Genomic DNA, 18,578 nt, shown 5'->3' on the forward strand with positions numbered 1-18,578 from the left:
AAATGTTGCAGCTTTGGCAAGTGCTGAGTTGTGGCCTAAAGGGATGAAGAGGATGCTGCTTTTCAGAATTCAGCTGTTATTTTTTTTCTTAGCAGATCTGTCACTGAAATCACACTTGACTTGAATGATTGGGCAGATGCGGGGGCAGGGCAAGGCACGCTTGTTGATCACATAAGAGGGTCTGCTTCACACTCATGCCTCTTCTTCACCTTTCACTAGTGTTGATGGGTCTGGACTGTGGAAGCTGATTGTTGTGTAGATATCAGTGACTTTGCTCTAAGCCCAGCTGCTTATGCAGAGATCCAGCTGAGGTTTCTGTGGATATAGTTCAGTTTAGCGATGTTTGGGGATGGGGGGGGGGGGGTGTCTGATCCCAGCTGCACACAGTGGAGGATGCGGTGGCTCAGAGCCAGTACACAGAAAGCCTGCTGTCACTGCGATCTGGAGAACCTCTGTGACAGGGACAACCAGCGCACAATAAGTGTGTCTGAGAGAGCAGGACAGCATGAGGAAAGCCTGGGGGAAGATGGGGGGATGAGGGGGAAATTGGAAGGAAGGAAGGCTGGGGAGTCAGGGAGAAGAAGACCCTAGAGAGAAACACACGGCTTACTGCAGAGAGAATGATGGCGAGGCACAGGGACAAGAAGGTGAAAAACTTATGGGGCTAGCAATGGGTTAAAAATGGAAGAGAAGAGAAATAGGATGGCAGTGTGATGAAGAGTACAGGTGTGAGGCGAAAAGGGTTAGTTGAGGAAGTCAGGAGGAGAGAGAGAGAGAGATGGTGGAGGAGAAGAGAGAAGGGACGAAGGACATGCAACAAAAATGGGATATGGGTGTGTGGGAAGAATGAGGCAAGAGTGTGTGTGTGTGTGTGTGGGGGGGGGGGGGGGGATAGGGTGGAATGGGAACAGGAAAAAAGGGCGCCGGCAGCTAGTGGACAAAAAGGGCGCCACCATTCACTCCCATAATAAATATCGTTTAATGGGCGCCGAACAGGAAAAAAGGGCGCCCGGAGATTATTAACGTTTTATGAGTGCGCCCGTGACAAATCACGTTTACAAATGTATTAAACATATCTATTGTATGTAACTAAAACGTTATTGAAAATGTTATCACTTACTGTTTGTAAAACATTGTTATCCACACAATAAAGCGATCACTAAGAGGGGTCTTAGGGTTAGGCACCACCAGGGAGTGGTTAGGCACCACCAGGTGGTGGTTAGGGTTAGGCACCAGCAGGTGGTGGTTAGGGTTAGGCACCAGCAGGTGGTGGTTAGGGTTAGGCACCAGCAGGTGGTGGTTAGGTTAGGTACCACCAGAGAGTGGTTAGGGTTAGGCACCACCAGGGGGGGGGGGTCTTAGAGTTATTAACCACCAGGGGGTGGTTAGGCACCACCAGGGAGTGGTTAGGGTTAGGCACCGCCAGGGGAGATTTAGGGTTAGGCACCACCAGAGAGTGGTTAGGGTTAGGCACCGCCAGGGGAGATTTAGGGTTAGGCACCACCAGGAGGGTGGTTAGGGTTAGACACCACCAGAAGGGTGGTTAGGGTTAAGCACCACCAGGGGGTGGTTAGGGTTAGGCACCACCAGGGGGGTGGTTAGGGTTAGGTACCACCAGGGGGGTGGTTAGGGTTAGGCACCACCAGGGGGGTGGTTAGGGTTAGGTACCACCAGGGGGGTGGTTAGGGTTAGGCACCACCAGGGAGTGGTTAGGGTTAGGCACCACCAGGTAGTGGTTAGGGTTAGGCACCACCAGGAGGGTGGTTAGGGTTAGGCACTACCAGGGGGGTGGTTAGGGTTAGGCACCACCACGGGGGTGGTTAGGGTTAGGCACCACCAGGGGGGTGGTTAGGGTTAGGCACCACCAGGGGGGTGGTTAGGGTTAGGCACCACCAGGGGGGTCTAGGGGTTAGGGATAGGTACAGGGAGGGCTCTGTGTGAGAGTAGGGTTAGGTTTACTTGTACTAAAATGTTAGTTATATTTAGTAATGTTTTACTACAGTTATTTTTCATTGTTACAAACAATATTTTCAGATTTTATTACATGAAGAAACGATAAATGAAGGTTATACACAATATTATACAATTATAATTAGTATACATATATTATCGTTTTTTAACAAACGTTATTATAAGTTTCACTTTCAAAATAGGGAAGATTATCGTTTTTACAATTTGCGAACTCATACACATTATGTTTTTTTTAATTTGTAAAACATTATTGTAAACGAAATACAACACATTATTTTTTTATAAACGTTATTGTCATTTATCGTTTACACCCGGCGCCCTTTTTTCCTGACGCCCTTTTTTCCTGACGCCCTTTTTGTACTTACGCGGGTGGAATAGGGGTGGCAGGATTGCAGGGAGAAAGGGATGAGGGGAGGAGACAGAAGTAGGAGACACATGGGTTAGGGAGGGGGGAGCCACTGGACACCAGGGAAGCACTATGAGGAAGAGAGGAAGGACCACCAGTCACCAGGGAGCTGTATAAGGACCACTAGACACCTGGGGACTGTATATGGGAGGGATAGTGGGTAATTAGACAACAGGGAACTGTGTGTGTGGGGGGGGGGGGGGGCACTAGGCACCAGGGGACTGTATATGGGAGGGATAGTGGGTGATTAGACAACAGGGAAACGTATGGGGGGGGGGGGGGCACTAAGCACCCAAGAACGGTATAGAGCAGCCTTTCTCGACCTCTTTGCTTTGGAGTAACCTGCAAATACTATTTGGATCTTAAGGAACCCCTGCATTTATTTTGCAGGTGGTCTGGTCTTTAAAAGCTGCTGTGGCTGTTTATGTCACTCCCCCTATTAGAGTGCCTTTCACTATAATGTCTCCTAATTCTAGTGCTTTTTATTAATGCTCATTATTACTCTGACCCCCAATTCAGTGCTTCTTTTTACAGTACCCCTATCAGGCCCCGTTCACATCTAAAAAGGCAAAACGGGAGCGTTTCCAATTTGCTCCAGTGATTTTATCACGATTAGTGTGGTAAAAATCACTCGACACTTCCGCGATTCCAGAACAATTGCGGTCGGCGCTTTATAAGCACTGTACTGCGATCGCTCCATAAAATGCTGCAGGTAACACGTTTGCGACTGGCGCTAATTGCAAAACGCCTGCGATCTCCGCCAATCGTGGCAGTGAGAACACTAATCGCTTTAGCAATTACCGGGAATTGCCTGCTAATTGCTTCAGTATGAATGGGCCCTTATAGTGCCCTCCCTTTTATTCCTACCAGAGCCGGGACAAGGTCCTCCAGCACCCAAGGCTGAGACACCAAAGTGCGCCCCTCCATCCCTGCCACCCCAGCCATCACACACTGATTGTTATTAGACTAAGAGGCGCCACAGGGCCCACAACCTCCCCAACACCTTAATATCTAGTTATCTGGCTTGCAGTCACTGCCATGTATCCCCCTTTCTTATTTCTTTCTGCTTCAAACAAAATAGGAATGACAGCTGAATGAATTGTGCGCCCCCTCCTACACTGCGCCCTGAAGCTGGAGCCTCTCCAGCCTATGCCTCGGCCCGGCCCTGCTTCCTACTCCAACCCCCACAATGAGGAAAACTGCCAAGGAACCCTGGTTGAGAAAGCCTGGTATAGAGGAGAGAGGGGGTGCGCCGCAAGTAAAATTTGGGCATGGCTAAAGGTATGGCAGAGGCGGGTCTTAGTCTCTCTTTTTCCTGGCTTTAAAAAGTTGTCAGATATGCTTTGACTGCTGGCGAATCTTCTGTCTCGATCTATTTATATCAATCTATTTATATGTATTTTTAAATAATCATGGGAAGTTCTTGTTTTTCTACATTACTGAACCTCTGATGAGCAGACAAACGTGCATCAAGCTATTTTATTGCTCCGCCTTAGCCCTACAATGGCTATCATTCATAAAGCATTTCCGCATGCGGAAATGCTTAAAACAGCTGACTTTACCGAACACTCAGCAAGTTCGGCATTCATAAAGCCTCTTTCCGCATGAAAAGCTGACACTACCGAGCAGAGTGATAAACCACCGCCTTGTGCGGTGATTATCGGAACAAATGTAACAAAATGGTAATTCATAAAGAGTTATGCAAGCGGTATGTGGACGGTAAATACCGCTCCCTCTCATGTGGCGATACTAATGTAAAGTTAATGGAGACACAGACCTCCCAGGCAGCTGCAGTAGAGCAGAACACGGAGAAATGTATCAACTCGGCAGCTTCCTGTGTTTCCGCCTGCCTACCGCCAGCCTAGTTCGGGGAATCTCCGCACTGCTATCGCAACTGGATACATTTTTATGAATGCCCACCCAGAAGTCTAAAATACCGGCAGTGGTGTTTTCCCGCATTGATTCTCCTTACCGACAGCTCCTTCATGAATGATACCCAATATGTCAAATGAGATGAGTTTCTATGACCACGTTCACAGTTGGAAGTTGTGTTCTGTTCTCTGCAGGGCTGTGGAGTTGGAGTCAGCAATTTTTCAATACCTGGAGTTGGAGTTTGGTGGTTTCATAAACTGAGGAGTCGGAGTCAGATGATTTTTGTACCGACTCCACAGCCCCGGTTCTCTGTGTAACAGGAACGCAATGAAACGAAAAAGTCGTACCATGTGTTACAGCCGTGTTGCATCGCCTACAGTGAAGCATAGAGTCAATGAAAAGTATGCTTCGCTGTATCTGTTAATGCATGCGTTTAGCGGTAATGCATTGCGTGCAGTTACCATACCGTAACCCATTTAATCTCAACATTACCACCGCACTGTGAACATCACATAACTGGTGCACTGCAATGCCATAATGCTGCATTACAGCACCAGTGTGAACGGGGCCTTACGGTGTTATACCTACTTTTTTAATGTACTATCTACTATAATTGCTGCTTTTATATACTCTTTGTACAATTTGGCCCTTGTCAAAGTTACTCCTCCTTTCGCCTGCCCATTTGTACTGCTTCCAGCTACTCATCACTTTGAAGAATTTGTAGCCCGATACATCTCATCCCAGCATTGACAGTGATAATCATGTTATTCCCTTCACCTGTCAGTGATTGTAATGTTGTGTCTGAAGATTGGTGTGTGTACCCCTTCCTAAAAGATCTGCGGCAACATTACTTCTTGGTATGTTAAATAACGGCCGTATAACCATTGCCACGGCGAGCTTTTCCTCCGCTGAAAAGTCAGCTAAAAACCTTTGTACAAGGGTCTTGCTTATCGTTATCGATCTTGCTGATCATAGATTTCCAATTGGAACCTTTTTCAAAAACACTTAAAGGACAACTGAAATGAGAAGAATATGGAGGCTACCATACTTATTTCCTTTTAAACAATACCAGTTGCCTGGCAGCTCTGCTGATCTATTTGGTTGCAGTATTGTGTGAATAACACCAGAAACAAGCTTGCAAATCATATCTGACAATAGTGTCAGAAACACCTGATCTGCTGCATGCTTGTTCAGGGTCTATGGCTAATAGTATTAGAGGAAGAGGAACAGCAGGATAGCCAGGCAACTGGTATTTCTTAAGAGGAAATAAATATGGCAGCCTCCATATCCCTCTCACTTTAGTTGTCCTTTATACCGTAGCACAAATAGAACACAGATAGTGAGTAGATTATCCACGAATTCACCATCAACGTGACTAGAATATGTGTACATGCTGGCAGTCACGCCCTATGGAGCGTTCATCAGAGCCTGTTGTGAAAATGATGAATATGTGCCAGTGGATTCAGGGTGGTGGTTATGAACTCACCCTTTACAAGGAAAGACCCCCTTTAGCAAATGTGAAGTAGGATGACATGTATTTTACCAATGAGACAGCAAGTGAGCACCACCTAGTGTTGTAATCTATGTACTGTCATAGGAAACTCATAATTAAAGTGTACCAGAAGCAATAAAATACATTTTTTTATACATACCTGGGCCTTCCTCCAGGCCCATCCGTGCAGATCGCTCCCACGCCATTGTCCTCGGCCTTCTCCAGCTCCGGTACTGGGTCCCGTAACTTCAGCCAGTCGCGGCCAGTCTGACGCAAGAGAAGTGAGCTCTCTACGTATCTCGAGAGCGCACTTTGCTTACTCAGACTGGCTGCGACTGGCTGAAGTTACCAGGGTCGGTACCGGAGTTAGAGAAGACTGAGGATGGCAGTATGGGAGTGATCCATTCGGATGGGCCTGGAGGAAGCCTCTTGTTTCCTTTAAAGTACGAAGTATCATTATTAAAGGTCCAGTGTCTCGAAAATCGTAAAATGTAAAGTACATGTGAACACATACAAATAAGAAGTACGTTTCTTCCAGAGTAAAAGGAGCCATACATTACTTTTCTCCTATGTTGCTGTCACTTACAGTAGGAAGTAGAAATCTCACAGGTTTTGGACTAGTCAATCTCCCCATAGGGGATGCTCTATTGAAAAACTTCACCCGACGGTGGAACCAGGGAGAAATGGGAAGGCTCTATGGGATCTAGAGCTGTCCCTCTCCTTAGGTTGGTGTCTAATTTTTTTAGGTGGCTTCTTGCCCTCTTGCCCATTGACTTCTTATTTAATAGGTAAGGACCCTAGCCAGGATGTGAACCCTGCTCTCCCATGTCAAAGGCAGAGCCCTTAACCAGTACACTACCCAGTGTTCAGGTCTGCTGTACACAAACTCTTATCAGAGGACACATCTCCAAGAGTCTCGCTACGAGCTGGTCTTGACATTTAATGTAATTCTTCTGAATTTACATGAAATCTGCCTCCAGCCTAGTGAATAATTTACAGGTCTGGCCGCAGTTTAGGAGTTGGTACATAAAGCCGTGGCAATCCTGTGACTTGTATGGAGAAAGCAGCACCCCCGGCCCTCACTGTTCACAGCTGAGCCTGCGGCAGATAATGCGAGCGGAGCAGAGCCTGAAGCTGACCACTAGCCTGCTGCTCATTGCCAGCTTCTGCCTTTCCTAATCACGCATCCCCATCTCCCCTTCCCCCTGGAAACGGGAGCTAATCAGCACGCAATTAAAGGTCATTTCCTCACGGAACACAACATGGCATAGTCTCTGGAATCTTAAAGAATGACTCTGATAATTAAAGAGGATGGAACTTCATCCCAATCAGTAGCTGACAGTCCCTTTCCCATGAGAAATCTTTACCTTTCTTCAAATAGATTAGGGGGGTCTGTATGGCTGGTATTGTGGTGAAACCCCTCCCACAGTGTGATGTCATGACCATGGTCCTGACAGTTTGCCATCTATGAACCTTAATGCATTGTGGGAAATAACAAGCAAGCAATTGGCCACAATCTGAATAGGGACCCTGCGCGGGAATGGTGAGCTCTAATATCTACAGTGTTCTGTTTTTTTCTCATAAACTCTTTTCATCTCTCACATGGTAATCCTTGCTTCTTATACAGACTGCTTTAGCTTGCGCAAAACCAGCCTAGGCTTGTTTGTTAGTTAGTACCGAATGCTGGTTTCTTGCTGTTAATTGACATTTAGGCTAATAATCTGGGCGGTCTACATGCTGCAGAATACACTAAAATAAGAAAGCACTGCTTCCCAAAGGCAAAAATGAGTCAAGAGTTTAACGGTCCGGATTAAATGTAATAAATGAGAATGATGGGAGGGCGCTAGATGATCATACACTCTTTAGCTTCCAGTTTGGCATGGATGCTGGAACAACAGAGCAGCTCTCACTGACAGCCAGTGACTTGGATGGATTCAGTGAGAGAACTGCAGTGCTGTATAAAACACAAGTGCTGTGCATATTGTTTATAAGGAGATAAAAATGGCAGCCACCATATCACTCTCACTTCAGGTTTCCTTTAAGGGAAGGCAAAAGTGAAAAAAAAATGCCCGTTTACTTACCTAGGGCTTTTTCTAACCTGAAGTCTTCCTGGGCCCTCGCTGTCACTCCGCCGTTGCTCTGATGTCCCCTCCAACGCTGGATTCGCAGTACTGCACGCTTCCTCCAATGCGCTTCCATGTCTGGAAGAGCTCTGCTCTTGTGTAGTAAGCAAAAATTGCTTCTGCAAATGCGCGGAATGCTCGCAGTCGTGGGAGCGCGATAGAAGAAGTGCGCACCCAGCCAATTCATCGATTGCCCAGATTATGGTGGGGGACATCATAGGAACGGTCGAGTGTGGAGTCACGGCAAGGGGGCAGGAGGACTTTAGGGGGTTGGAAGAAGCCCCAGGTAAGTACTGTAAATGGGCAATATGTATTTCACTTTAAGTTGACTTGCGTAGCTGCTTATGCTCTCTGAATCCCAAAGAAAAAACTTTTACCAACAGTAATTCATGTTGAAAAATAACTTCCATGTCAGTGATTCGCTTCTGCACCGTGCAACTGGTAAACTTTTCAGCAAAGTGAAACACAGTCTATAAACCCTTTCAGTAACTTTATGAAATAATGGTTCGTTCTTACAGGCTTTTAGGAAGTAGTGAATCTCTCAGAGCTGAGGGGGAATTAACACTATAGTTCCACTTTAAATACATTTGTCCTAATATGTTTTTTTTTTATCTTCCTTTTACAGATCTCACCAGCACACTAATCCCCGCCGTATTCATACTACACCCAAACATCAGGAGACATGATGGCGCAAGTCCTTCACATGGAGTCACACTTCCCAGGTGGGGTTATAGTACTCTTCTACTCTATGCAGGGGCGTAACTAGAGGGGAGCAACCCATGTGACCGCAGGGGGGCCTAGAGCTGTAAGGGGGCTCCGACTGCTACTTCACTTCCTCCAATAGAGGGGTCCATCCTTCAGATCAGGAGTTTTGTGGCTACACTAGTCATGGCTGTGAAGATTACGATGTCCACATTTGTTTTATGACCCTTGTGAGATGGGCCCCTGGGCTGTGAGGGTCACCAGGGGGAGGCTAGGGAAAGGGTGTGAGCATTGAGGGGCCCAATCAAAGTTGTTGTTGGTGGGGGGGGGGGGGGGGGCATGATTTATAGTTACATCCCTGACTCTATGTGCGAAAAGGGGGGGGGTTGCGCATGCCTAAAAACATGCTGCAATTGACTGGTTGATCCATTAATTAAACTTTGGCTTCCACTATAGTTTGCATGCAAAGTATAATATACTGGACACTTACACCACGGTGAGGCAGACCTCCGGGCAAGTGGCCTAACCTAAATTAAAAACCTTGGGAGCAGCTAAGCAAAAATGTGTAACTTACATTTTAATGGACAGCGAGGAGAGGGCCAGCGTATACCACAAAGGCTGCATCTGAAATAACCAACAGCTCACATGTGCAGCACCTCTAATAAGCTATCTGCACACTTTGCATTCAATTCAGATGCAAATCATATGCATAACTACTATTACTTACCATGAAACATGGAAACTCAGGAATACGGGCTGGGAGCAGCTAACCTGATAGTTACATACTAGCAAAATTATGAAAAGGGGGAGGGGGGGGTGCGCATCCCTAAAAACATGCTGCAATTGACCGGTTAATAGCTCAGCCATGCACCACCTCTAAGCTTAAAGTGTTACTGCAATGATGAGCATGTAATTACCACTGGACACGCCTACCAGTTTTCCTCTAATTTTTTCCCTTCAATTGTCGATTTACATTAATTAAAATCCCTCTACCTCCCCCTCCATCCTTTTCTGCTTCATTTCTAATACATTATTTCCTTCTGTATTGACATATTGTGAGATTGAATAGAAAGCATTGCCTAGAGCGGCTTTACGCGTAGACAAAACTGTCATCACCGATAAATTCCAGAGCAAAAAGTGCTGACATATTCAGTGCGACACTTTGAAAATAGTGTTCTGCACTCATTAAAATCAAAACTGGTCATGAGCGGACGTGCTGCCAAAAGACATCAAGAGAAGCAAAGATCGTGGTCATAGTTTCCAAGCAAGGTCACCCAGCAGCTGCTGCGAATGATTACAGTCTTATAGTACAGGGTCATTTACCCAACACTTGCAATATTATTTTAATTTTGATGCAGTGTTTTTGGTGGAACAGATGTCAATAAAGGCCTGAGCAGGTTAATTCAAACTTGAAGTGAGGAAACGCACTTTAGGTTATGCTCTGGATACCATAGACCAGGGGTGGGCAAACTTTTCCAGCTTGAGAGCTACTGCAATGCAAAGAAACCACAAACATATCACCCTGCAACAGAGTACTCCAACAGCGTCATATGCATAGCACCACCCCCTTGCACGACCCTCGCCAATGATGTACTTCCTGCTGGACAGGAAGTACGTCACTGGGATTCCCGCCGTTTTCCCGTCGTTCTGCACATGCGTGTCGCAAGGCTGCCGACACCCTTTTTAAAAGGTATGTGTCGCCCATTGACTTACATTACTTCTGCCGCTGCTGAAGTCTGGCGGTAACAACCTGTTGTCTCTCTGCATCGTGTGAGTGGCGGATCGGACAATTCCCGGCGCACTGCAATGGGCCTCAATTAGTGTGCTAGGCTCTATAGCCTTGCATTGCTATGTGGCCCCTTGCGGCCCCGGAGAGGAACACAACACAGGAGTCCTAGGTAAGTGTGAAAGGCCAAAATATCAATTGCAGAGATGTAAATAACAGGATAAAGCACAAATCTAGAATGTACAAACTATAATAATCTTGTCTCTGTCTAGGCAAATCCATTCCTCCTTCTCTATCTGCCATGAAAGAACCTGAAGCCCCCTACTCTGTGGAGACGCCCTACGGTTATCGGCTGGATTTGGACTTCCTGAAATACGTTGATGATATCGAGAAAGGGCACACGATCAAACGAGTACCTGTCACTCGCAGATCCCGTTTTGGATCGTTACCACGGGGCCCCGGCTATACTGGTTCCTGGTGGACATCCACAGAGTCCCTGTGCTCCAATGCCAGCAATGACAGGTACAAGAAGTGGCCAATAAATTATACCTTATCTTATGATACCTTAGCTTCCTTCAACTTCAAATAGACATAGGGCTTGATTCACAAAAGAGTGTTAACTGATAGCATGGTCGTTTTCACGCGCAATTTCACATTTGTGAATTTTCACACGCAAAAGCGAATTTTCGCACGCAAACGATATCTTTCACACAAATTTGCACGCTAAAACAATATCATTTGCGCGTGAAAATTTGCGTTTGCGCGTGACAATTCGCGAATGCGCTTGAAAACGGCCATGCTATCAGTTCACACTCTTTTGTGAACCAAGCCCATAGTATGTAATATGGAACCCCCCAAGCATTGTGGGAGACCAGAGATCCTTTCCACTGGCTTTAGAATTCTCAGTAATGAACATTCCATACAGATCACCTGGCAGAACTAAAGATATTGACACATGGTAAATTTTTAGAAACTAAATCAGGGAGAGTAAAGATTTTACAAATTTATTATGTTATTTTGGTTGTTATTTTGGCTACAGTTGCTCTTTAAGGCTATGTCTGCATTTGTGTGATTTTACTACAAATGTTTGCAAGGCAAGTTAGCATTAGCATGAAAACCAATGATTGTAAATGGTTTAGTTTGCATGTAATGCAAATTCTTGTTTGCGATTGTATGCAGCATTTTTATGCATTCCGTATACGATTTTAAGCATACAATGTAAAAATTGCATACAGTGCAAATTGTCACTTGCAACAGGAAAAAAGACATTTGTTATGTTGAGACAGCACAGTGGTGTAGAGGTTAGCTCTCTCACCCTTCATCCCAAGAGCCCTGGTTTGAATCCCAGCCAAGGCACTATCTGCATGGAGTTTGTAAATTGTCTGTGTGGGTTTCCTCTGGGCACTCTGGTTTCCTCCTACATCCCAAAAACATACAGATAAGTTAACTGGCTTTCCCCTTATTGGCTCTAGACTATGATATATATATACACTGGTGTGAAAAACTATTTGCCCCCTTCCTGATTTCTTATTCTTTTGCATGTTTGTCACACTTAAATGTTTCTGCTCATCAAAAACCGTTAACTATTAGTCAAAGATAACATAATTGAACACAAAATGCAGTTTTAAATGATGGTTTTTATTATTTAGTGGGAAAAAAAATCCAAATCTACATGGCCCTGTGTGAAAAAGTGATTGCCCCCCCCCCCTTGTTAGTATTGCACAATAACAATTCCGTGTTATAAATTAGTGTATATCACAAATTTTTTAGGCAGCGCCCTCTAATCAGTTTAACACTTTCAATTATGATTGGCCAATCACTGATCAATGTTACTGCCTTCATGTAGTTTGAGAGCTTACCTACACAGTCTGCACAGTATTCAATATCTGTTGATCCTCATACTACATGGAGGTGGTAAAATTGGCCAATCATTATTGAAAGTGTGTACCAGGCTTAAGACAGCTGATCTATGTACAAGCATTAGCATTTCATTGATACCTGAGCCAATAGCCGGACAGCGTGCCTGTACAGCAATTGTTCCTAAACTGTCTCTTGAAATAAGTCTGTAATGTAATCAGTATGTGTACAGTGTTGCTGGTGTGAGTCTAGTATTGGAGGGCACAATGCTCATTGCAGCCTCAGCTAATGATGACAGGTTCTCTTACCTTCTCAGCTTCTGTGAGAGCTGTGGGGTCATCTATAGATTTCTGCAGAGCTACACAGCCAGAGATCAGCACATTACTCAGCTCCACTCTGCAAATAGAGAACATTAACAGGGCAGGATTATATACCGATGGCCAGTAATGTAAGGGCAATTAGCAAGGTGACCAAAACAGCCACCAGGGAGCAAGCAGTCTACCAAGTGACCCTACTATTCCAAATTACTGGCAGACTTCTACAGCAGCTGTATCCTTAAAGTAAACCTTACAGTGGTGTGAAAAACTATTTGCCCCCTTCCTGATTTCTTATTATTTTGCATGTTTGTCACACTTAAATGTTTCTGGTCATCAAAAACCGTTAACTATTAGTCAAAGATAACCTAATTGAACACAAAATGCAGTTTTAAATGATGGTTTTTATTATTTAGTGAGAAAAAAAACCTCCAAATCTACATGGCCCTGTGTGAAAAAGTGATTGCCCCCCTTGTTAAAAAATAACTTAAAGGTGGTTTATTACACCTGAGTTCAATTTCTGTAGTCACCCCCAGGCCTGATTACTGCCACACCTGTTTCGATCAAGAAATCACTTAAATAGGAGCTATCTGACACAGAGAAGTAGACCAAAAGCACCTCAAAAGCTAGACATGCCAAGATCCAAAGAAATTCAGGAACAAATGAGAACAAATGTACTGTGATTGAAATCTATCAGTCTGGTAAAGGTTATAAAGCCATTTCTAAAGCTTTGGGACTCCAGCGAACCACAGTGAGAGCCATTATCCACAAATGGCAAACACATGGAACAGTGATGAACCTTCCCAGGAGTGGCAAGCTGACCAATATTACCCCAAGAGCGCAGAGAAAACTCATCCGAGAGGCCACAAAAGACCCCAGGACAACATCTAAAGAACTGCAGGCCTCACTTGCCTCAATTAAGGTCAGTGTTCACGACTCCACCATAAGAAAGAGACTGGGCAAAAACGGTCTGCATGACAGATATCCAAGGCGCAAACCACATTTAAGCAAAAAGAACATTAACCACCTGGGCGGTATGGACGAGCTCAGCTCGTCCATCACCGCCGGAGGCTGCCGCTCAGGCCCTGCTGGGCCGATTTGCGCCAAATAAAGAGCAGCACACGCAGCCGGCACTTTGCCAGCCGCGTGTGCTGCCCGATCGCCGCCGCTCTGCGGCGATTCGCCGCGAGCAGCGGCGAAAGAGGGTCCCCCCAGCCGCCTGAGCCCTGCGCAGCCGTAACAAAAAGTTCCGGCCAGCGCTAAGGGCTGGATCGGAGGCGTCTGACGTCAGGACGTCGGCTGACGTCCATGACGTCACTCCGCTCGTCGCTATGGCGACGGTGTAAGCAAAACAAGGAAGGCCGCTCATTGCGGCCTTCCTTGTTTATTCTGGGCGCCGGAGGCGATCGGAAGAACGCCTCCGGAGCGCCCTCTAGTGGGCTTTCATGCAGCCAACTTTCAGTTGGCTGCATGAAATAGTTTTTTTTTAATTTAAAAAAAACCCTCCCGCAGCCTCCCTGGCGATCTTATCAGAACGCCAGGGTGGTTAAGGCTCATCTCAATTTTGCTAAAAAAACATCTCAATGATTGCCAAGACTTTTGGGAAAATACCTTGTGGACCGAGGAAACGTTGAACTTTTTGGAAGGAGCGTGTCCCGTTACATCTGGCGTAGAAGTAACACAGCATTTCAGCAAAAGAACATCATACCAACAGTAAAATATGGTGGTGGTAGTGTGATGGTCTGGGGTTGTTTGCTGCTTCAGGAACTGGAAGGCTTGCTGTGATAGATGGAACCATGAATTTTACTGTCTACCAAAAAATTCTGAAGGAGAATGTCCGGCCATCTGTTTGTCAACTCAAGCTGAAGCAATCTTGGGTGCTGCAGCAGGACAATGACCCAAAAGACACCAGCAAATCCACCTCTGAATGGCTGAAGAAAAACAAAATGAAGACTTTGGAGTGGCCTAGTCAAAGTCCTGACCTGAATCCTATTGAGATGTTGTGGCATGACCTTAAAAAGGCAGTTCATGCTAGAAAACCCTCAAATAAAGCTGAATTACAACAATTCTGCAAAGATGAGTGGGCCAAAATTCCTCCAGAGCGCTGTTAAAGACTCGTTGCAAGTTATCGCAAACGCTTGATTGCAGTTATTGCTGCTAAGGGTGGCCCAACCAGTTATTAGGTTCAGGGGGCAATTTCTTTTTCACACAGGGCCATGTAGGTTTTGAGGTTTTTTTCTCACTAAATAATAAAAACCATCATTTAAAACTGCATTTTGTGTTCAATTATGTTATCTTTGACTAATAGTTAACGTTTTTTGATGAGCAGAAACATTTAAGTGTGACAAACATGCCAAAGAATAAGAAATCAGGAAGGGGGCAAATAGTTTTTCACACCACTGTATATACTAAATAATGATAATATTGTCACTAGGCAGCACATGTAAGTTAGGGCCATTGGGAAAAATCGCACATATAGAAACGTAAACTATAATGCGTTTTTTTCCATTTTCAGAAAAACCACATGCCGTTTTTCTGAAGTGAAAACGCAACGCTGCAGTGGAAATGTATCCAAATAGCAGATGATCCTGCAGAGTTACAAGAGTAATCCCTCTTCACTGGGAATGTATTCCATACATCTTGACAAGTTGTACAGCTGCAAAGAAGCATTATACATAAGAGAGATTTCTCAGCTACTTCCCGTTAGTTAGCTAGAGGGACTATTGCACCTGTCTCCAAGCTGAATTATAAATATACGTCTCATGTCATGTGTGTGTGTTTACAAAGGTATGCCAAGCTGAGAGCAACGATTACAGCAAGGGTGCCTCCTGTATTTCCGACTGTAATCTATGAGAGCTCCAGCACTGGGGTATTTATATATTAGTTATGTTAAGTGGCTGAAGAATTACCAAGTAATAGTGTGACTGAAACTAACTAGAAAGCATAGGTGGCCAATGTGTTATTATCGAATGGACGAGCGCACAGGATCAGACAGAAATGCATGCGTCAGTGCGCAGTGAATATAGTGGAAATGGGGCAGACATGGCTTTCTATTCATTCTCAGATATATTTGCAGATTTTTCAAAGAGGGAGTAGATGCTTTCCTTGCATCCATGGCTATAATTACTAGGTCATTCCTGGTGGTGTTGATCCACGGATTTTTATGACTGCCATCTGGAGTCGGGAGGAATTTTACCCTTTTAAGGCTAATTGGCCCAGACCTTGTAAGGTTTTTTCCTATACCATGGATCAGCGGAGATATGTGCGGATTCAGGATGGTGGGTTTTTTTGTTTGTTTTTTCAGTTGAACTTGATGGACAGGTGTCTTTTTTCAACCAAAGTAACTGTAACTATAGTCAAAGAGTTAGGTCCACTCTATACTGCCCACTTTTGAAACAAGTGTGTCTGCACTGCAATACATACAGTGACAGGGTCAGGACAAGCTTTTGCAGCACTAGTACCTGCCCAAGTATAGATAGCCAGATATGCTCCCAGTATTAGGTATCCCCCTCCCAAATGTAGATAGCCAGATGTCCCCCCAAGCATTAGGTTGCCCCCTCCCTACTTTAGGTAGCCAGCTGTTCCCCCAGCAATAGGTACCCCCTCCCCAGTCTACAGTAGCAGTAAAAAGTATGTGAACCCTTTGGAATCACATGGATTTCTGAACAAATTGGTCATAAAATGAAATCTGATCTTGATCTAAGTCACAACAATAGACAATCAAGGTCTGCTTAAACTAATACCACACAAATAATTAAATGTTTCCATGCTTTTATTGAACACACCATGTAAACCTTCACGGTGCAGGTGGAAAAAATATGTGAACCCTTGGATTTAATAACTGGTTGAACCTCCTTTGGCAGCAATAACTTCAACCAAATGTTTCCTGTAGTTGCAGATCAGTCGTGCACAACGGTCAGGAGTAATTTTTGACCATTCCTCTTTAAGAACTGTTTCAGTTCAGCAATATTCTTCGGATGTCTGGTGTAAATCGCTTTCTTGAGGTCATGCCACAGCATCTCAATCGGGATGAGGTCAGGACTCTGACCGAGCCACTCCAGAAGGCGTATTTTCTTCTGTTTAAGCCATTCCGTTGTTTATTTACTTCTATGCTTTGGGTCAGTGTCCTGTTGCAGCACCCATCTTCTGCTGAGCTTCAGCTGGTGGACAGATGGCCTGAAGTTCTCCAGCAAAATGTCTTGATAAACTTGGGAATTCCTTTTTCCTTCAATAATAGCAATCCGTCCAGGCCCTGACACAGCAAAAGCAGCCCCGAACCACGATACCCCACCACCATACGTCACAGTTGAGATGAGGTTTTGATGGTGTTTTTCTCCTCACATAGTGTTGTGTGTTTCTTCCAAACAACTCAACTTTTGTTTCATCTGTCCACAGAATATTTTGCCAGCACTGCTGTGGAACATCCAGGTGCTCTTTTGCAAACTTTAAATGTGGAACAATGTTTTTTTGGACAGCAGTGACTTCCTCTTTGGTATCCTCCCATTAACTCCATTCTTGGTTACATAACATAGATTCGCTAACAGGGATATTAGCATATGCCAGAGACTTTTGTAAGTTTTTAGCTGACACTCTAGGATTCTTCTTTACCTCATTAAGCATTCTGCGCTGTGCTCTTGCAGTCATCTTTACAGGACGGCCACTCCTAGGGAGAGTAGCAGCAGTGCTGAACTTTCCCCATTTATAGACAATTTGTCTTACTGTAGACTAAAGAACAGCAAGGCTTTTGGAAATACTTTTATAACCCTTTCCAGCTTTATGCAAGTCAACAATTCTTAATCGTAGGTCTTCTGAGAGCTCTTTTGTGCGAGGCATCATTCACATCAGGCAATGCTTCTTGGGAAAAGCAAACCCAAAACTTTTGGCAGGGCAGCTGTACCAATAACTCCAATCTCATCTCATTGAGTGAACTCCAGCTGGCTAACACTTCAGTCCAATTAGCTCTTGGAGATGTCATTAGTCTAGGGGTTCACATACTTTTAACACCTGCACTGTAAATGTTTACATAGTGTGCTTAATAAAAACATGGAAACAGCTAATTATTTGTGTGGTATTAGTTTAAGCAGACTGTGATTGTCTATTGTTGTGACTTAGATGTAGATCAGATCACATTTTATGACCAATTTGTGCAGAAATCCATATTCATATCCATATCCACCTCCAAAGGGTTCACATACTTTTTACTGCTACTGTATATAGCCAGATACAGAAGACCTTCAAAACTCCCCCCCCCCCCCCCCCCCCCATCCCCCTACACACACACATACACACACTAGTGTTCTAAACCTGTAGCTGAACTCTGGTCCCCTACCTTACTTGTCTCTACCTCTCCCTCTAGTCTAGATTGTAAGCCTCTGAGCAGGGTCCTGCTCCTTATGTCTCTTACCTGATCATGCACCTCCATTACTGTACACCCAAGCTGTGGATATATATTGGGGTGCTGATGCTGTCAAGGATAATACAGTAATATATTTTCATTTTCCCATTTTTATATCTGCTGTGGTATGTCAAAGGTGTAGATATGCAGGCTAGATTCCTGGACTGTTCATGTATTTGTGTGGGTGGGTCACTAGACCTACATTTGCATCTAAAGAGGTCTTCAGTGAATATGACCAGTCACCTTCAATAGGCAAGGAAGCAGCTCATTAAGCCACTAGCAGTCACTTTTGATCTACTGTCCCAGGTGTGATTGTCTGCGTCTGTCTACAGGATTACAGGCAAACTGCTACCTGTAACCAAAATTCAATCTTTTCATGGATGTGCTAAAATACACTTTAACCAAGGAAATAATGTGGAGGAAGCTTTTTGATGTCTGCAGAGTTCAATGGGTGAGATTGTGTCCTGCCGAACTTCAAGAAGCTAAAACAGGAACCCCCTTTGAAGTTTGCATATCACAAGAAGGATTATGACAAGCGTTCGGTGATGTCACAAACGGGGAAACTGCATTAGTTCCTGGGGGCTGGACATTAAATGCCCCAGGGGACACTTCAGACTATTTAAGGTGGCCCAGGACAGCCACCGGTGTCTTCTCTCGGAGGTAGCGAATAGCTAGGGAGGATCGCGACTCCCGGTCGAAATGGCGTCCTCCCGTCAAACA

General features: G+C 44.8%; 1 protein-coding gene across 2 annotated transcripts in view; it reads left to right on the forward strand.

Moving 5' to 3' along the window:
• Positions 1 to 18,578, forward strand: part of KANK2 (KN motif and ankyrin repeat domains 2) — a 139,765-nt gene that overhangs the window by 85,909 nt on the left and 35,278 nt on the right. For both annotated transcript variants that reach the window (XM_068274320.1, XM_068274318.1), the window contains exons 3-4: positions 8,490 to 8,586; positions 10,565 to 10,814. In XM_068274320.1, the coding sequence (XP_068130421.1) occupies positions 8,547 to 8,586; positions 10,565 to 10,814 (290 nt within the window). In that variant the 5' untranslated portion in view covers positions 8,490 to 8,546. The remainder of the gene's footprint in view (positions 1 to 8,489; positions 8,587 to 10,564; positions 10,815 to 18,578) is intronic.

This window comes from Hyperolius riggenbachi, chromosome 3 (assembly GCF_040937935.1).
Source record: "Hyperolius riggenbachi isolate aHypRig1 chromosome 3, aHypRig1.pri, whole genome shotgun sequence".
Lineage (NCBI taxonomy): Eukaryota > Metazoa > Chordata > Amphibia > Anura > Hyperoliidae > Hyperolius > Hyperolius riggenbachi.